Source organism: Siphateles boraxobius, unplaced genomic scaffold, assembly GCF_051911475.1.
Source record: "Siphateles boraxobius isolate OS27281-9 unplaced genomic scaffold, OSU_SipBor_1 9, whole genome shotgun sequence".
NCBI classification, from domain to species: Eukaryota; Metazoa; Chordata; class Actinopteri; order Cypriniformes; family Leuciscidae; genus Siphateles; species Siphateles boraxobius.
In genome coordinates, this window is record NW_027509219.1 from 25261393 (window position 1) to 25282810 (window position 21418).

Here is a 21418-nt window from a genome sequence, read left to right on the forward strand (position 1 = left end):
TTGAATTTGGGCAAATGTTTTTCAACATTTCATTGTAATTTGTTTTTCCTTTTTTACAAAGTTGGACAGTCTTTTCAAAAAGACAATCTGTCCCAAAAAAACAAAAAACAATCTGCAGATATAAATATTATAAATAATAATATAAACTAATAATTATAAAATAGTTTCTGTTCTATATCTTTATTTCCCATTTTTTATATTCTCACATTGTGATATTAAAAAAATCACAGTTTTAATTGCCATTTGCAAGTTTATTAAAAATATGTCAGAAACCTCAAATTCAAAACTTTTATTGCATTTAGGAATAATACATACGCAGATTTTCCCCAGCTTTCTAAACTTTGTTGTAACTAAGTAGAGCTATGCCAGTGATTTGGAATGCCATACTATAGTAATTGTGAGCAAATGAGATATGTATTTGCATTGTCGTCATAATGAGATCAGGGCTGCCTGACGCTAACAGTTTGACAACAGCTTGACTGTGCTCATCCAAAGCTGCCGTCATTTTTCTGGAGTTGCATCGTGTCGCCGTGGCGATGTTACACCTGCTCAGCAGAGAGCCTGATAATGAGCCCTCTTCATGACAATAGCTTGTGGTCCAGGTGTCGCCCCTTATTGGGCCATGCTTCTCTATTGATCTCTCTTTAGCTGAGAGTGTCAGTGCCACTGAAAGCACAGCTGATAATGAGAGTAATTGGAATAGAGAGAGAGGCAGATCCTGATGCAACACACAAATCATGTTGGCCGACCCGTTCTTCACTATCTATAACACCAAGCTTGGATAGTTTCGATTATTTCACCCTTTCTGCAGCACCGGTTCAAGGATGTTTGAGATGAGGCGTTTTTGCTTGTCAGAGTGGGAGTGTGTATGTCGCTGTGTGTGACGGGTCCCTCCTGAGCTCAGCTGAAGGTGCCGACGTGTCTGTCAGGTGCTTCACTGAGCTCTGAAATCTACCGCAAACGCATCTTCACCACGCAACATCTCCAAAGCCCTTAGATCTGGTTTCTGTAATGAAATATGTTGTTACAGGTGCATGTTCAGGCTGGAGGAGAAATGAATGATTAATGTAATTGAAGTTAATTATTGATGAGGCCAGTCGCTGTTTCCTTGGCTGTGTGATGTCCAGTTAGCTAGTTTTTGCAAGGTTTGGTTTGCACACTAAGCTCCCTTTAGCTCAGACCTCCCCCTGTCTGAGTCTAGGACGGTACACTACACTCTGTTCTCGACATGACTGACTCCACACCAATTATAATCAACGAATTTCAGTGTTTAAATGTAAATCTGCATAGGCTTCTTTTTGCATATGCTTTACCCCAGTGGCAAATTGGGATGCAACCAAGGGCCCTGAGCACTAGGGGGCCCTGGTAACAGGAGGTGTTTAATTCCTGTGCCTCCAAATGGAAAAAAAATTAAAAAATGATGATTTCCATACAGGTTTCCCAAACACTCCTTTGGCCGTCCACCTGTTATTTTTCAGCTAAACAAGTTTACCGACCCAATCTAATTCATTGGTTCACCCATACACTACAATTCAAAAGTATGGGTCAATACGATTTTTGAAAAATAAATGAATACTATTATTCGACAAGGTTACAAAACAATTAACAATGTTACAAAATATTTCTGTCAAATAAATGTTGTTCTTTTTAACTTTATCTTCATTAAAAAATCCTATGGAAAAAAAACGGTTTCCACAAAAATTTCAGTAGCACAACTATTTTAAACATTGATAAAAAGAAACAAATGTTTCTTGAGCAGCAAATCAGCATAATAGAATGACTTCTGAAGGATCATGTGACTCTGAAAACTGGAGTAATGGTTGGTGAATATTCATTTTTGCCATCACAAGAATAAATTACATAATAAAAAAAATTAAAATAGAAAACGCCAAACCCCAAACTTTTGAATGCTGTGTAAGTTGACATCATTAAAGCTTCAGATAATGCAAACTGGCTGTTTGATGGCTTCATTGCACATATTATTTGTGTGCTTTCTAGAAGAGCAGGAATAAGGCATTTTGATAGTGTGTGAGTGACATTTAATTTATTTTAGATCACTGCTTAACTGTTTCTATGGTAGTAATGTGAATGCATGATAAATTTAACCTCACTAAAGTGAGCTATTTTTTCATGCAATCTTGCTTTGTGTAGCCGATATTATGTGCTTTGAAAGCTTCACATATTTACTATGTAATAGCAAAAACTGGCATTTTTGTCATTTGTGAGTCTACTGTGTCTTTTGACGGCTCTTTCATCGCAGCTAGTATGGTTTAGCTGTTGAAAAAGTCAAGCAGGTGAATTTTAAAAGATTAGCTCTTGAATATTAAGTAGTTCACGTTAATGCCGCTTAGTCTTATTTGTGCTCTTCGTCACGTGATATAATTAATATTAAGTAAAACGTTGACTTCAAAATCTTATCTTGCTAAAATCAATATTTGGCAAAGTTTCACCTCAAAACACCACAGATGTGTAGGTAATTATATATTCGTTAAATTTGTAATGCACACGTGAGGAACAGATTAGCTCTAAACCTGTGGGCAAATTCAAAACCATTTGTTCACTTGTTTTGACAAAGCCCTGTATTGCAGTGTTGTCCAAATCAAGCTTTTAATTTGGTTACACACCCACCACAAAGAAAAATAAAGGAATAGGAATGGAATTCCGTGCAACCCAGATCCAAGCAGCTGTTATGTTTACATGGCAACTTGATACACAAATACAGCCAGGGTTATGGAAAGAGAGGGGCTGGGCTGGGGGTGCTGTGTTATTCTTTCAAAAGTCAGTGGTTTTTAATCAGCTCTCTTCAATCTCTGTTTGCGGTGATGGACGTGCACAGTCTCGGTTTGCAAAGCAGGTTATAGCGAAAGGAGAACAAAGAGAAAATGCTGGTACAGTATGGTACCATACTTAGCCAGGTGAGGTGACTCACATAAGATTTTACACTTCCGCTTCCTTTTGAAGTGTCATTACTGTTCTGGCTGGTGTTTGTGAACTATAGTTTATCACCTATAGACGATCTCTAAGAAATAACCTGTATGACAGTCCTCCTTCTGTGAATCACAAAAAATATATTTAGAAAAATGTCTCATTTGATTGTATGGAAAAAAAATGGTTGAAACATTCTTCAAAATATCTTTTTTATGCTCCACAGAAGAAAGATGTAAGAAGTAAATAATGACAGGATTTCCATTTTGAACTATCCCTGAACTATCCCTTTAAATCATTCAAGGAAAGCATAACAGGAAGTGATTGGAACATTTACATAACAGGAAGTGATAGGTGTGATATTATATACCTAAATCTGTACATGCAAGTGCAATGAATCACCTCATTAGGTCACGTTCATCTATCAGTGCCCATGTTTGCGTCCTGTTCCCAGGTCAGAGTTCAGCTCCAGTCATCTGCCATCATGGAGACTTTATGATTGTTGTAGCAGCGTCTACTGTAACCTTAAACCACGCTGAGCTTTTAATGGACTATAGTAGAGCGCAGCTCTCAAAGAGACAGCTGCAGCGGTCCGTTTTGAAAAGTATTTGTACGTGTGCACCGATGCACCATGGGGGGGGGGGGGGGGGGGGCACTCCCGTGTGTGTATGCTGTATTTAGCCCGTGTGGAAGAAGCCCGGAGCAGATCGCTGCTGTAGCCACCTGGCAGCTGCGCTTGTGCTGTAAGGGGTCATAATACTTGGACTACAAGCATTAAAGGGATAGTTCACCCAAAAATGAAAATTAGCCCATGATTTACTCCCCCCTCAAGTCATATGGGATTGTTCTTTCAGACAAATACAATCAGAGTTGTATTAAAAATTGTTCTGGCTCTTCCAAGCTTTATAATGGCAGTGAATGGCCGTTTCCGTTTTGAAGTCCATAAAACTGCATCTATCCATCATAAAAGTGCTCCACACAGCTCTGGGGGGTTAATAAAGGCCTTCTGAAGCAAAGCGATTCATTTGTGTAAGAAAAATATTCATATTTAAAAGTAAAATAACTAGCTTCAGGCCAAATAAACATACGGATTCCACTTAACTGTAAAGCGCAACTTAAGCGAGTAATGCGACGTACTACTGATATTTACGCTACACCTTGACGCGCTACGCTACTGCCAAATGTCACAAGTTGTGAAAAGCCGGGTACAAACTGTGCGATTTATAATAGTCCTTTGCGATTGTTGCTGGTCGTACTGTTCGAACATGATCCTCACTGTAAGCCATGTCACACTGTAAGATCTGTAAGATCTCAGTTGTCATTAATTTCAGACTGTACGACAGTCAACGGACGCACGCAAGAAAACTTGTCCGGAGTTTTACATCATCAATCAATGAAATGTTCAGTAACAGTGAGCTGCGTTACACGCAGGACTGAAATGGTGGCTACAAAGAAATCGGTAAACGTAGATTTTGGTCAGGGCTTGTCTTGAAAAACGAAGACAATTTGACGGTCGTCAAAGGAGAAGTCACACTGCTGGACTGTGAGTCAAATCTTCTGACACTGCCAGAATTTCGTCTGAGGTCAAATGTGATCCCAACGGTCATTAATTGGCTGTCAAAGACTTCAGATTTTAGCCTAGGATTCTTTTAGGATTTGCAATATTAATCTCTGACGGACAAATTGCGGCCCGAAACCCACAGTGTGCACCCGGCTTTTGTTGCGCTTTAGGCTCAAGTAGATTGCGTATGGCCGAAAGCTTTAGTTTACTTTGTAATTTGTTAAATATGACTATTTTTCTTACACAAACGCATCGCTTCACTTCAGAAGGCCTTTATTAACCCCTCAGAGCTGTGTGGATTTCGTTTATGATGGATGGGTGCAGTTTTATGGACTTCAAAACAGAAATGACCTTTCACTGCCTTTATAAAGCTAGGAAGAGCCAGGACATTTTTTTATATAACTCCGATTGTTTTCGTCTGAAAGAAGGATGTCAAATACACCTAGGGTTGCTTCAGGGTGAGTAAATCATGGGCAAATTTTCAATTTTGGGTGAACTATTCCTTTAATAAATTACACAAAACAAACCCAATTAACTGATCTGAGTTGAAATACACATAAGCTGTTTTGGCACCGACAGAAGCGCATTTAGAAATCAAGCATTAGGCCGTCCTGGCAGCGTGAGCAGCACTGCTGATGATTTAACTTTTTCATCTCTCCATAGATGTTATTATCATGTTTTGTTATTGTGTTCATGGCTGTAATTATCTCTTTATCTTATCTCTCACTCTAACGTTGCTGAAATAGCTTCCTCCTGTAACTTTATTCAGAATCAATTGACAGGTTGAAATGCAGCCAAGAAGATTCAGTCTGATAATTGCGTACAAATAGTTACTTTAGCTCTGTTGTTATCGCTCCTGCTTAGGGATTTGAACAAGCTCCTAACCATTCGTATTAAACTTTGATGCACAACTCACCCCATATTATTTGTGCTACAAACATGATTGAAGACTCAGATTATGTGGCTTGTTGAGGAGATGTTATACTACTTTTTCAAGGAATCAGACTTTCTAATAAAAGGAGGGACACAAGCTATATCTTTTCTTGCCTGTCCTTCAACTCTGTTTTAGTATGAAGTCTTTGTAGCACTTTTAATCCCAAGGAGGCAGTAACATGAATCACTTTGTTGTATTATCATTTGTAAGTTGCTTTGGATGAAAGGCTTGGTTACTCTTTATTTAGATGGTTCACTTTAGACATTCTATTAACCAGTAGTAACTTTGCTATACATGTCAACTAACTCTCATTGCAGTATTAGACTTACTGCTTAATTTCTGCTAACACTTTATTTTGATGGTTCGCCAACAGACATTTTACTACTGAGTACTGACTATAAGTAACTTTGCAACTACATGTCTTATTCTACTAACCTGAACCCTAACACTTAACCTAACATTATACTACAGTCTCCTAATACTTAAATGAGAGTTAGTTGACATGAAAGTTGCAAAGTTACTACAAAGTTAGTAGAGTGTCTAAATTGGACAAAAACAAAATAAAGTGAAACGAACGCTCAGGGAAATGAATAAATAGTATCTAGGGATCTCAGTTAATGCTTTAAAAAATGGTATAGTGTTTCCAGTTCTATCATTAGACAAAACTGTAAAACAAATACAGTAAACCAATGAAGATGGAGAATGGGAGCTCCTGTCTGTTTGCAATGTCCATTTTCTCAGTGCTGTCAAAAATAAATGTCTCGTTTATGACACTTATCAGTCAAACAGAAAAAGTTATCAGAACTCAGATGGACGGGGTAGAGATGGACTTATCATTGAATTTCGATCAGTTTCGTTCGAGTTCTGCGACAATCAATTACTGTTTGTGGATACCATAGAAATGAATGAGAAGTGCCATAAACCGAGTCATACCTGTCGCACAATTGTCCGTGACTTCTCTAATAAAACATGTTTTTTTGTGTTTGTGTGTAAATGTTTAAGAGTGGTGTAAATGTTTTTTGGTGTGGATGTTTAAGAGCAAACATGTTAAGATTAGCCGATGGGCTGTCGTTTCATTAAAAGATAGGCTAATTTATGCAGCATAGTGAAGTCTCTCTTCCATTGACATCCATTTAAAAAAAAAAAAAAACCTCTGGTCTCCTTCCCTGCGTACCACAAACCTTACAGTGTTACCTTCAACTGGCTTTGAACAGGAGCTCCTATTCTCCATCGGCATTAGTTATGTTTAACAGTTCTGTCTAATAATAGAAAATCAAACACCATAATACTTTAATATACTGTTGATATTCATAAAATATGCAATTATGTCTATTTTAAGTCTTTGAAAATGAAGCCTATTAAACCATAAATTCCACAAAACATAGGAAACTTAAGACTTTGCAATTGTTATATTTGTGTTATTTACTGTCTTTAAATTCAACAATGTGATTTGATATAGTGTGAAATGATATATCGGCCATCAGTATCACTAACTGTTATGCCCAGCCGGTCCATGATGAAATGATGAGTAAAGGCAATCGAAGTGCTCTGATCCCTGTTTTCTTTGTGGAAAAAAAGAAAACGTGTGACCTGTTTGAGATGTCTGAGCCGCAGGCTGAGACTTGTCTGAGACCGAAATGGTGTTGCTCACAAGAACCTCTCCCTCAGCGTTCAACCCCCCCGCCCCCCCCCCCCCCCCCCCCCCGAATTCGTCTCAAGCCGCTCCTCGTCTGAGCGTTCTTTACATTCCACCTGCTTTGTATCGTAGCTCCACAACTGCTAATTAAATTTCCTGCCGCAAACAGCACACTGGCCTGTGACATTTGCATCACAATGGCCTCCTCTCTCTCGCCTTAGTCTGGAGAGATGGACATTCCCTCTAATGTCCCCTCTTTTTACTGTTGCATAATATACGACTAGTGTTTTCCTGTCCATTTTCCAGTTTTCTTAATGTTAACCTCAAGTCCTTGACGTTCTTTTTACAGTGTCTGTGATTTAGGACAAGATTTGAAACTAAATATTTACTTTATTTAGTTTAAGTTGAAAAAGTCCAGATTTAGAATGCACTCAATTTCTGTCTTCTGTAATGTTTAATATCAATCACTATGAGGCTTGGCACACTTTATAGCGTCAGACTCCATCCATCCTCTCATTCATTCTGGAGAAGTTCACTCCGGTACACTCGGACCCTCAGAAAAAAAGAGCGTTTATTCATGAATTTTCTTCCGCCAAGGCTGACATCTCTTTAGTTATTATGCATTGCTCATGTCATGCCTGTGTGCATATGTGCACTTCAGCTTCCCATTCATACCTCTTTATGCACCTGAATAGACACCAGACGAGAGCTTGTTGATTCTGTGAGGGCTGAACCTTGTGTGACTCCTCCATTGCCCTATTTGCTATCAGTCTATTGTATGCAGAACTTTTCAAACAGTCGTCCCCGCTTGTGGATAAGCAGCAATAGGACATTACATAGCCAATTAGAATATTTTTACTTGTTTAACAAATCTTAATGTATTTTTTTTTCTTTTCTTTTTTTGTTGTTGCCACGGTGATAACTAAATTATTATACTGCAACAATAAACGTTATGCATAATGAATATTTTATTAATTGCAATTATTGTTAATGAGAAAATTAACTGAAAAAATTGTAGTTTCTAAACATTTGATATTTTGTTAACCATTTAAATAGTGGTTTAAATCTGCACGATCGGGAGTTTCACGTGCACATCCTCATGCAGATTTTGCTTGTGTTTAAGTTGGTCTTGGGAATTTGCTACACTGACCAACAGAAAAACTGCTTGGTTTGAAAGTGACATCTCTGCGAGTGGTGCTTCATGCATCACTACACCATTGATGGTAGATTATGGACCTTTTTTGTCTGCAAAATTACACTGAAATTAGTAGAAGTAGAAAATCTGTGAATATCTGTAAAACAATATTGGTCAAACTGATTATCGCTCTATTTCTCTTAATGTATTGTCCTTATCCTGGAATATTTGGTAAACTCATTCCAGAGAAACACCCATTAGATTGACAATAGCTGCCGTTGACGTGACTGGAGTGGATTACATAATGTGATACTTGCAAGATGCGTGATGAGCTGGACAGAATTTGTCTTGTTTTGAACCGTGATGACAGATCTCATGTGTCTATAGACAGTCTTTCCCTGTTTGGTGGTAATGGGGCGACTATTAGTCAGCAAGTTTAAATAAATAGCAATGACACATGTAGAAGCTTTATACGTACAGTGGTAGAGACCATCACACTGTGTCATAAGAACATCTTAAAGGGTGTGTGCTTATCCAGTTGTTGTTGAGATGAAATCAAATCAGTCATATGGAGTAAAGGCTATGTTGTTCTTGTGGATTATCAAAAGAATGATTACTCAGCCTACGTGACTCTGAAATCCGAGTGTCGAGGTGTAGACGTAATGTGGAGACAATGTGGCATGACAGAATTACTTTAGGAAGTTTCTGTCTTCCTTCCTTCTTAACTATATTGGCTACTGCTGGCGCTGACTCAATGACATTTGGCATTTTAAGCATTAGTAGTCTGGGAATCTTCCACTCACTGTTTTCAGAAGAGGGTTTTCAAAGAGAAACTGCACTGTTATTTTATTACATCTAAAAAATATAAATGCATATTTTAATTGTGCATGTAATAGTGCTTTTGTTTTAATCTAGCTTCTTATTGGCCAGCCAGAACTTGTTGCACTGTTGCAATATAAAGCCTGCAGCAGTAACTTGGCTGACTGGAATCCATCATGTTTCTGAAAAACTCTTTCCTGCATGTGTCACTTGCTGTAGTTACCAGAATGTATATTTTCGCACCCCAAACAGACACCTGCTTTTAGACTCCTTTTCACAGCTCTGTTTTTGTATCACTATGGGCAACAAGGTGGTGTGACAACAAAAACTGTAGTTCCACCAGTTTGTCATCACCATAAAATAAAACCCTAAAGAAAAGGCAGTTATCTCTGTGGAACCAGACACATTTTACAGTGTTGTCCTTCACCTTCTTGCAAATGTTGCAAAGGTAAGCTTTCTCTTTTACAACATTCCCCCCCCCGTTTTTGGAATCATCCTCAGATCAGGGTTGGGGGTGGTGCGGAAATCTGGAAAGGGTTACCGGAGGAGGAGGAGGAGGGGGGTTGTGGAGTTGTAAGTGTGAACAAACGGTCTCTATGGCAACGGTCGACCGATTCTCCCTGGCTGCAGAGCCCTTTGCTTTTGGTGTGCTGGCGACGGATGGGCTAGGGTTGTGACGGCAATTGAAGATTGAGGGTTTGGAGATGTGCCTATTTTGGGGGTTTTGTTTTGAGGGGCTCACATGAGGACCCAGCTGACCACTTAAATTGTCCACTTCCTGAGCCCAACCTTGCCATCTGCAAACCTTAATCTCAGTGGATCAGTCATTACGATATTAAAATAGATATGAAGAACTGCCTTTCTTAGAGAAATCTCTTACCTGGCCTCAGATCTTTAATTTTGTGTATGCAAATACAGTATATAGAAAGTTATAAATCACACTCACCACCATTACTTAAAAACACACTTCATATTTGCTGTTAGTATGGATGGATGGTCTATCTATATCATAATTGGTAGGAACATTTTGTGGGTTTTGAAAGGCGTGTATCTGCGGAACATCAGCCCAGCTTGTTGGACACAGATGTCCAGTATAGACGGCCCTTTAATGGCAACAAGTGTCTCTGCTTTATTGCACGGCTGTTCGTAGCTTCCGGCGTGTCGTAAAAGCAATCAGAGTTTATTTCCAAGCTGCAAATCTGTCAGGAACGTCTGGATTATTTAGTTGGAAAAGTAATTTGAGGATTCGTTTACAAAGTGATTGTTGTGTTTGACTGTTGCGGTGCAAGCATGACTTGTGGCGGCTTCTCTTCTCTTTTCTTTACTTTTTTTTTGTCTTTCTGATTGCTTTAACAGTCCCTGTCAGCATCTCATACCAGAGAAAGTTGTAAGTCCTGAAGTACGGCTTTCTGTAGATATTTCTTCATAACCGCATGTGCCCCCCCCTCCCGAGTCCCTGCCTCCGCTCCAGAGGGTCAGAGTAATAGCTTATGTATTTATTGTTCTAAGTTTCTGGTTAATGTGAGATAGAAGGATCACTTGGGGGATGGCATTGTTTGGTTTGGGAAGTATTCTGTTGGTTGCATAGCAACAGGCTCCTGGAAACGGGAGTGGACGGTGTTGCCACTAGCAACCGTTGTTGCTCTGCAAACAATGTGGGCCAGTGCAAACAAGAGCCAAGATTGTGGGCTCCTGTTTTTAATTGAACATCTGCATGTGCTTTGCTCTGATCGAGTGTTGTTTAAGTTCAATCTGTCTATGACAGATGTGTCTAAACCCTCTTCTCAACAATAACCTCAATCACAGGTATACTTTGTGTTTTCTTTGTCATTTAGGCCTAGTTTATTGCCAGCATACTTCCAGGAGAGGATTTCACTCTCCATCTCTTCTCACTCAGGTTAACGAGAACAGAGGGAAATGGCCACAATGTTGTGGCGGTCTTTTAAAAGCTCATTTGTGTTGAACAGAGGTGAGTGTTTGTATCGTGCGGCGGGAAGTCTCTGCTCTACTGTAATAAACCAGAATCCTATTCGGGACGGGCCCCTCTCGCTCTTCACACCAAAGTGCCGGGGGGCTCCTGCTGTTTTCTGCCTTTGTGCGGCCCATAGCTGCTGGTAGGGAATTTGTGTGGATTTTAACCTTTTCTTGGAGCTCAGACAAGAGTGACGTGCACATGTAATGGCTCCAATATACTTCAAGCGAAATTGAAGAACGAACTGATGTGACGTAATTTTGAACAATCACAAAATTAATTTGTAGTTTGATTTGGGAGTTCGAAACTGCTCTGGCTGGTTAACACTGCTGAACTACCATTGGTTCATGGCGTTTACATAATAGCTAGGTGTGCTCTGCAGCTCCACTCTTGAATGTGGAAATCTTCTTCGGTTAATTTTTTTCTGTTCAGTCCGTCGAGGTCAGAGTAAAAACATGAACACACTGGAGAGCTGCTTTATAGTAGAAAGTTGTACTTTAAATTGAAAGCAACACTAAATGTTTTTTTAAATTTTTTTAATAATGTAATGTTGCTTTCTTTAAAGCAATCTATTGTATATATTATATTAATAAACATGATGCGACTTCAGAGGAATGGCAAATTGCAGAGCTTGTGCAAACATGTCAATGTGGCTATGATCAGATGCTTTCTTAACTGCTGGTTTCTCACCACTGTTCTTTTTGGGGTTTATTTTGTCATTGAGAGGAAAGTGCGCAGCACATTTTTAAATCTTCATCTAATGCATTTGTAGTGCAAAAATAAAATGAAAATGCAAAGATAAAATCTTGTTCCGGTTCCCACAACACACTGCCATCTGGCCCTCCACCAGCTGGGCGATGTTGCCTGGCGGTTCCGCTGGATAGCCCTCGGTGGACAGCTTGACACTCCTCCGCCGCCTGGTGGACAGCAACGGCTCCTCCGGGTTTGGGCAGACGACAGGAGTCCCCCGTTCCCTGCTCCTCCCCATCATGGCGGATGGCTAAAACATAAACAACACAACATAAATCTCTCGATCTCCACTGTCGTCACTCCTCCTTTTATGCTTCTGCTCCTCCGTGAGAGATACGAGACTGGTTCGTTGCATAGGTGGCGCTCATTAGTAATTACGCCACCGTCCTCGCGCCATTCTCCCTCGGCCTCGTCCTGCTCGCCACAACATCTTACTGCGATTAAGTCCTTACTTGAAAACTCGCTCAATGCAAGTCAATGCAAATTTTGGACCTTGAAACAGCTGGTTGAGAACCGCTGCTCAGTACTTAGACTGACAACCTGAAGTTTGATTTCTCACCAAAGTGAAGGGTCTCTCCCATTCTCTGCGAATAATTGCAGTAGGCAGGAATCAGCTCCAAAGATAACTGCGGCAGGACAAGCCCAGGACATATTTATAACCAATGCAGCACCCCTCAGGCAAATTCCTTTCTTTTAAAAGATCTAAGCACACTCATACTGTTTACCCTCAGAGTTCTGATGAGGCTTGTTTATGTTCTGACTCGTGTTTCCAGTCTGGTTCAGGTGAGTGTTAGACAAAGTCTGGGGGATTTGAACCAATTAACTCCAGTTGACTGATCCAGCAAGTCCAGCTGGAAAGCATGATTGTGACCATGTACACGCTTCTAACTGGTGTAAACAAATTGGAAGACTTCCAGCCTGGTGATGACTGGGTGATTACAGCCACACATTATCTGTGCCCACAAATCCAAAGATTTCCACAGAACTGGAAACCACGTCATTCATAAAATTCTACCAGCCACCACTCCTTGAGTTTTTGTTGATTTAAATATTTCAGCTAATTTGATTATGCCTTTAGCTACTGATAAGAGTTGTCATAGTTCCTGCTTGACACATGTTTGAATCTATTTGAATTCCTTTTGAAATTGGCACGTCTGGGCCTACTGATGTTCAATTTCAACACTGAATCCTTCACTGAATCGTCCTCACGGTCAAATGAAAAGTCATGGAAATTAGTGATGCATTTAAAATGAAAGTTTTCATTTAGCCAAAAACCGAAAGAGAAAGTTTTTGTAATCAGTTAATGAATCAAATTTATTTAAAGCTGCAGTTCGTAACTTTTTTGGGTTATTATTATCCAATTATCCAAATTATCCAAAATAAATTTTTGATCAAGTACATTACCAGCCAGTGTTCAAAACTAATTGCTTGTCTTAACCTGATTCAAAACGGTAACCTTGTAATAACGTTTTTAATTCCAGTGGTACTGGTGGATTTCTGTGGGAAATTTCGAGCATGTCTTTGCATCATTACGTCACATCTGTACACATAAAGAAGTTGTCCTGGCAAGTAAGCTATATTGCGTGTGAGGATGTTGGAGGTGGAGATTTATAGCCTTTTCTCGAAGCACTTGATATAATTAAACTTATCAATTTGATGGCGGATCCAGAAAGGTTCAAACGACAATCACTAGTGACAACTGAAGATTCACCCGTTGTAAAATGCAAAATACTTTGGGCTTCGGAGTGGCTACAGAAAAAAAGAGACTGCGACCGGGCCCATGCGAAAACAAGGATAAATATCGGAAGGGCTTTTGAAAGGTAAAAATTTGATTATATTCCAGTTTTAAATATGCATCTGATTACAGATGCGTGTGTTTGTATTTCAAAGAGAACCAGTTCTAAGGAACATTAATTTGTTGGTATGACAATTAGAAAATCGAATGCACAGAAATGGAAACTGAACTAAAGATAGCCCTAATACACATTAAATGTAGTCACGCAATGTTGATGTTAACATTGACAATTTGAGAACAAAGTATAATTTTCAAAGTTTGTTGTGATATGATAAGCGAGCGTTAGATTTAATCAGCGCGATTTACTGCAATGCTTTTTTTCCCCTTAGTTGGTCAGAACAAAAGTGGATGTTTTCTAACTTGTTCAGATGACATTTCCCGGTGAAAATTCTTATGTTGGTCATACTTCCAAAAAGTAGAATCTGTGATTTCGAATGGCAGTATCCACACTGGCGCGGTGACTGACATTCACATTCTCCTCAAAACATTAATTCATCTGCGCTGTGCCTTGCCGAGGCACAACCCACGTAAAGTTGATAATTCTGCGAATAACTGCAATTGCAGATTTCAAACAGAGATGGCGACAAAGAGGAAAAACTATGGACTGCAGCTTTAACATTCAGCGCTCATACAGTAGATAAATTAAGTCACCTCAAGTAAAGGCAGTTTTACATAAACTTTTTAATTATTTAATTATCAATTGGTTGTTAAAATATGAACAACAGTCGCTGGAATGGCTTGTTAACATGACAGATTTATTCAAACATACATTAAATAATGAAGACAACAAATTAAGTATAAAAATTAAAATGTAATGTGGTGCATATATTTATCAAAATGCTCCTCTCTAGAGTTATTTTTTTCTTGCTGATTAATAAGTTAATTGAATAGCTTAGTTGAGGTAAATGCAGCGTTACATGATATGTTTGTTTCATGCTATAACTTGTAGTAAAGAGTAGGGGTGGGGGACAATTCGATTCTTAGAATCATTGTGATGCGGACGATTCTGAATCAATTCACAAATGTCAAAAATCTTTTTTTTTCTAATAACATAATATTGACGGAACTCTGAAGCACGGAAGTGCAGTGCCAGGACAGTCTGTGCTCATAACAGAGACGCATAAGGGCTGAGCGCGAAATCCAAACGGCACTTTGTTTGTGGTCTTTTTTGTATTTTTGTATGAGAGCTGCTTTCTATATTGTTTTGTTTTAACCTCAATATGCTGTAAACAGATCTGTCATACGTAGGTTTACTGTACTGCCCTCCACAGTCACAGTACATCAGTGCAATGCCAGTCACAAAAAATTACACTTTTACTGTGCTCTCTGCAGATGTTCATTTACTTTTTTTGTATAAGCTGTTTTTGATTGTGGTATACAACAACAATTTCAAGTCATAAGTCTCAGACTCTTTATTATTTATTCGTTTATATGAGCAGCTTTGTATGTTACTAATTATTCAGAATATGCGTAAGTCCACAAGCATTATTTTTGTATTAAAGCTGCTGGTACATAATTCTATATTTTTGTATGAAAGCTGTTTGTGATTTTGCTACAGCAAAATGTTTATTTATTTTTTGTCTGAAGGATTATATTGCTCATTGCAATAACAGGAGGATGTTGGTTAGAAGTCTATTATTTTATGTTAGAGATTCAGAATATGCTGAATTTTGTATTCATTGATATGCTGCTAGTACAGGCACACATTTCTTTTCCTGTTGGTTCTTTGCGATGTTGGGACATATGCTGGCAAATGTAACCTTACAGTTGACTTGCAAAATCACTTCCATTTGTTTTATTAATAAAAGATATTGGAAGTAAATTATTTATGGGTCATTATAAATACTTTGCTTTAAAAGTACCTAGTCACACAAAAAAAGATGCATCGATAATCGTTTTAGCATCGCAGCCCTCTATATCTTAATCGAATCGTGAGGTGCCTAGAGATTCCCACCCCTAGTAAAGAGAAAGCTCTACTGCTTTAACTGAGGAGGCTACAACGATCTGTCACGCCACATAAAAAAATCCCCCTTTTTTCATAACTTCATTATAAAATTGACAGAATTTAAAAAAGCTGAGACTTTTTCATATCAAAAGTAACAAAGCACAAAGCTTATAAGCGCTAATTATACGTCACCTTTTCAGCCAAATGATTCCGGCCTTTCAAAACTCTTTCAGTCGAAACCCGAAATTAATTTCCGGTCTGAATATTTTGCATCACTAATGGAAATTAAAATTGTAGAATTAATTTTTTTTTTATTTTAATACGCTGCTCTAAAACATTTGTTGACCACAAATTTCTGAACAATCTCTATAAAATTTAAAAAAATAAAAAGTTAGTCCTCAAGATGGACTCGAAAAGCATTGGAACACGCTGTGAAATGTTGGTTAAAACCATGGATTTTAATGGATTTACACAGGATTGCTGTCTTGTTTTTTAAAAACACATTTGTAGTGTTCTTTCTGCAGTATACACCCAGAGGGCATCTGAGTTCATGCTTTTTTTTTTTTTTTTTTGCTGAACTGATTCATCCGTTGTCTTCAGTACAATTCATTTATTTTCTGAAAACGAGGAAAGTAAGGTTTTTCTCCAATTAATTTACCTTTGAATAGAGCTTCACACTTGAGAATTCATTATTTCTATTTTACTAATGTCAGAAAACACAATTAGCTTTTATTCTTTATTCTCTACTCCCAGAGGAAAACTTTAAGTGCCTGTAATTAGCATCCATTTTTTCCTGCAAAAATCAAGCGTATTGCTTGCCTTTTGCTCTATTTTAAACTTTAACAACAAACTGTCAGTCAAGGGGTCTCTTGAAGCTCTCAGATCAGCCTCCGCTACTGCGTGTCGCTCAGGATCAATGCAGGCACACGTCGTAAACGCAGTTCTGGGACCTGTTGAGCACACTGGTGGGGATGATAAATGCACCGTCGGACTGGTTAAGAGCTTATTTAGATGTAGGGAGATCGGCTGCCCCCCTGTAACTCGTTCCCCGTCTTTGAGTCTGTCTGTCTTTCCAGCACTCCAAAGTTCGTGTGTGTGTGTGTGTGTGTGAGCTTAAAAAAGAATAGCACAAGGGGAAGGGGGGTGGTAGAGTTAGGGATGGTTGCCATGGATCCCTCACCATAGCAACCGACAAACGTTTACAAAGCATTGAGGAATTTCCTCATATCAGCTGTATTATTGAAGCCCCTAGAGACGGACTCTCATTCCAAACAACCACTGGAGATCATCAGTGTCCTGGTGGGGTGGGGGGGGGGGGGGGGGACCAGCCTCATTGCCATTTCAGTTTTTTTTACCTCCTTTTTCTTTTCATGGTTGGGGGGTTGGTTGGCTGGGTGTTGTTTTTTCTGCCCCTCCACTTTTTCCAAAGTCCCCCAGCTCTCACCTCCTATTCTATCTTTTTTCCGTGGGAGGCTGTCTGGTCGCTATTTGTCACTCTCTTCTTCTCTTTCCCGTTGTTGTGTGCGCCCATAAGAGTTTGGAGAGTTGCATCGGGATCTCGACGACACCGTCAAACTCAGTTCTTCTTACTCAATTCCCCTTCGACTGAACCGTGCTGCGGTTGTGATGGGATTGTTAATGTCTCCTTTGTTCTTTCCTCCATAATAGAGTTCAGAGGTGAGCGGCCTGCTGGGGATGCGGGTGACTCAGCCTGACTTGGCTAGGTTGAGCTCCTGGTCCTTTTGGAGAAGACTGCGTGAAAAGCCGCTTTGTATCCCACTTTTCCTGGCACATGCGCAGATTTGTTTTTCAGTGGGCCTCTCTTATCCACTCTCGCAACCTGTTGGGGCTTAGTTTGATTGCATTGTTTATTTAGATGTGGCAAAATCAGCAGGGACGTGATGACATTTTAGTCATGATATGATCCTGACATTATGCTTAGTGTTTAAGCATAAACAGTGATATATTGTCACCTTTTACTATTTTCTCAGTCATCTGCATTGGTTTTTGGTGCTTTGTGGAATTATATTCTTAGCTTGTACTGATTTTTTTCAAATAAAAATTGACTGTGTGGTATACCTACTAATGCTAATCTACTTTTTCAAATAAAAACTTTAAATTATTAATTGTTGGCATGTTAAAACATTATCATGAGTGTATTCTTACAATATTAATTATTAATAATAACACATACTAATACTACATGCTATAACTATCTACTAGGAGAAACCATGCAGCGGTCAGAGGGCAGCTCAGAGTCGGCGTCCACTGTGGCGCTGAGAACGTCCACTTCAGCCCAGGCGCCGGTGGTTCAGCCCGTTCCCGCCTCGCAACAGGTAAGCAGGCTCAGCACTGATGCACAAAAGTAGCATAATAATTATTATTAAGGAAGCTCCTCTCACATAAGCAGTTTAATATGAAGATCTAGCTGCTTTCGCTCTTCTGTCATCGTTCTGTATCTCTCTAAAGATGCTTTTCAATATGCACTGGATCCATCTGAAACGATGAAAGATTTCTCCTCACCCACACCCTTCATCTGTCAGAGCCACTTTATATGATTAGCAGCGACTTTGCGTGTTGCTGCTGTGGGAGACGTTGGGTTTGGATCAACCTCGCATCCAAAGAAACCAGTCTTTATGTAATTTCGGTTAATATTTTGAGTAGAGCATCCCATTTCCCTGGACAGCTGTAGAGGATTTGACGAAAACCAGTGATGAATGAAATATAGACTTTCAGTACATAACATTTGTGGTGCTAGCAGTCTGGATTAAAGACGACACTTGTATAAAGACGAAACTTTCCAGTGACCTTTCTCAGGATCCTGAGGTCTTTTGCAGTGTTTTTATTATTTATTTATTTATTTATTTAAATGTGTTTATTTATTTAAATGTGTTTATTGTGTGTATGTAATGTGTGTATTTTGGTTTAACAAACCACCCTTCCACCCACTTTCCATTATTTAGACAAACAGGTAGTCCCAACCCAAGCTCACACCATTTGTTAAGCCAGAAGTTTTGGAAATGCCACAGTTGCATTGTCACGAAAATGGCTTACTTTAGTTGTCTGTCCAAAATAAAAGTAACTTCCCATCCTTCTTGCACCGACATCTTTTCTTTTCTCTGATGACGTGTTTAATGACAACCTGTCACTCACATGAGATCACAGCAATAGCAAATGACAAAGATCCTACAATCCAACCAATTCCCAGTGGACAAAATCAAGTCTCCCCTTTTTTGTCTCATTCAAGAAGTACGTCACAATAGGGAAGAAAAGACTATCGCAACATCCGATTCATGACGACATTAAACTTGGATAATTGCATTCTAGCATCGGAACAATTCCGCACCTCACTTTTTAAATAGAAAAGGGTCTAATTTTTACATTTGTGTGTGTGTGTGTCCCTCACCTGCAGCGTGTGTTAGTTCAGGCCACCGGCTCTTCCCAGAAGGGAGCTCAGGTGCAGCAGTTGCCAGTGCCTAGAGTGCAACAGGTCCCTCAGCAGGTACACACACACACACACACACAGTACAGTCAATCAAACCCTGCACGCTCACTGCACATCCTGAGGACCCACAACACCTCTTGCTTATCTTTTGCCTCTCTACATATCTTTTTCACTCTCTTGTGACTGTCTTTGTCTTGCCATAAAACTCTTTCTCTCCCAGTATACTGTCAGAACCCCGAAACGCAGGCATGCTTTACTTTTCACACGTCACGCTTGGGTTGTTGCAACTAATATGTTAATAAGTAGCTTCCCGGTTCGACAGGGCGTCTCTGATTGTTGAGGCGAAGCTTTGTGCTCACTGCCCCCTACTGCCTGCAGTCTGCATACAGCTGTTCATCCCATTTCCCTTACAGAATCTCAGAACTCCTGCGGTGGTTATTTAGCTCCTGTCTGATCTTTCTCTCTCTCTCTCTCTCTCTCTGTGTGTGTGTGTGTGTGTGTGTGTGTGTGTGTGTGTGTGTGTGTGTGTGTGTGTGTGTGTGTGTGTGTGTGTGTGTGTGTGTGTGTGTGTGTGTGTGTGTGTGTGTGTGTGTGTGTGTGTGTGTGTGTGTGTGTGTGTGTGTGTGTGTGTGTGTGTGTGTGTGTGTGTGTGTGTGTGTGTGTAGGTTCAACAGGTTCAGCATGTGTACCAGTCCCAGGTGCAGTACGTGGAGGGGGCAGAGGCCGTCTACCCCAATGGCACAATGTAAGCACATATCAATCTGTCAATCAAACCTGTGTTCAGTTCATTTTGTGTACAGATGCTGATTTTTGTAACACTCAATAAAAACTTGTAAGACACTAATATTTAATATATAACAATTTATAATATTTGACCCTTTTTCATGGCAGAAAGACAAATTAATGACTTTCAATGGCTGCTTGATCATAATAAAAAAGGAAATTAGTACTTTTTTCAGGAGCCTTTTTAAGTGTTTCAGGCATTTTTTTGGAAACTTTTCTTTTGGAGGAGATTAATAATGGTTGACTGTGTGTTTTAATATCAGAAAACCAAATCGATATTGAAAACCCTAGCAGCTTTCGGTCTGTTGTTCTGTTTGTTCATGTCCACTGTGTAGTTAATTAGCTAATATAATTGCTATTTAAAAAAAAAAAATATGTCCACTTTAATTGGTCTTTAAAAGATGCTCATTCAGACATAGATGGAGTCCAGAATCAGATCAAAACTTATTTTAAAGTCCCCCTGTTGTCAATAAATGTATCACCAAAATGACATTAAACGTTTTTTTCCTTGTAAAAAAGGTATTCATTCCTTAAAATAGCTTGAATGTAACTCTAAACCCTTGCTTCATTTAGTATACCCTGTTCTATGAATATGCAAATTACCACTCTTCCACTCACTCGCACCAGCTCAGAGATCCACTCGTTGACGTGATTGGTTACATGGTAGTTTGTGACGTCAGAAACACCAGCGATTTCAAACCTCATTTTTGAGACTTTGGTTCACTGGAGTTTCAACATTCAAAGTTAGATTTTCACCACAGGGGGACTTTAAAGACAGTTGAAAATTTGAAGTCAAAATATGTGCTTCGAAAGTTACATTAAACCCTAATCACAACTTTCATTCTCCGTCCCTTCAGTCGTACTGCATACTCTTACAACCCTGAGTCCCAGCTGTATGGACAGGGCAGCGGAAGCAACTATTTCGACTCTCAAGCGGGGGGAACTCAGGTTACCACTGTTGTCTCGTCTGCTGGTGGAGTCCCTGCCCACAGCATGGTGGGAATCGCCATGGATGTGGGCGGCAGTCAGATAATTTCTAGCGGCAGTGCCTACCTGATTCACGGCGGGATGGAGAGCGGCCGCCACCACACCTCACACTCCTCACGCTCCTCATCTGCAATGGTACGGTCCGCTGTGCTGAAATCCCACAAGACTGTTCCACTGGTGACATGGGAGGGGAGTTTTTAGTCTCAGTTACTTTGAGATCAGAGAAAGTTATGGTTAGACTATTATGTGGTCTAGATGAGATGTGACAGGAATGTTACGCTGGGTTACGCTTATGATCATGTCTTTTAACAAATTTCAACTCATCCCTCAGGTTATAAAATTTAACAAAATTGTTTACAGAAATTACACTAACAAGGAAAGTCTGTGGGCCACTGGATTGCAGTGGAATAAACATTAAAATGCATACATTTTATGTATAGCTACACAACCTAAACATTATCAGGGTTTTTCCTGGCTCAAAACGAGATGGAGGTGCAAAAATCCTGATCATGTATTTTAATAATAAGATAATTAAATTTTGTATTTTTCGTAGACCATCATATAGCCTACTGTGTTTCCCACAGAGATTTTGTGGGTCGAGCTCGGTACCTTTAGGGGGGTTACCTTAAGAAAGTTTTGTACATTTTAAAGATAAATACATTAATCTGGTGCACTTTGAGTCACCTGAATCCGCAGTTAAAAATAAATAATCCACCCGCCAACTTCCCAAA

At 39.5% G+C, this 21418-nt stretch overlaps 1 protein-coding gene across 4 annotated transcripts in view; it reads left to right on the forward strand.

The window, feature by feature from the left end:
- Positions 1-21418, forward strand: part of rfx2 (regulatory factor X, 2 (influences HLA class II expression)) — a 46100-nt gene that overhangs the window by 1762 nt on the left and 22920 nt on the right. For 2 of the 4 annotated variants that reach the window (XM_077224319.1, XM_077224320.1), the window contains exons 2-5: positions 17696-17808; positions 18885-18974; positions 19583-19662; positions 20558-20822. In XM_077224319.1, coding sequence (XP_077080434.1) covers positions 17704-17808; positions 18885-18974; positions 19583-19662; positions 20558-20822 — 540 coding nt within the window. In that variant the 5' untranslated portion in view covers positions 17696-17703. The remainder of the gene's footprint in view (positions 1-17695; positions 17809-18884; positions 18975-19582; positions 19663-20557; positions 20823-21418) is intronic. The other 2 variants (XM_077224321.1, XM_077224323.1) reach the window with 1 other exon arrangement.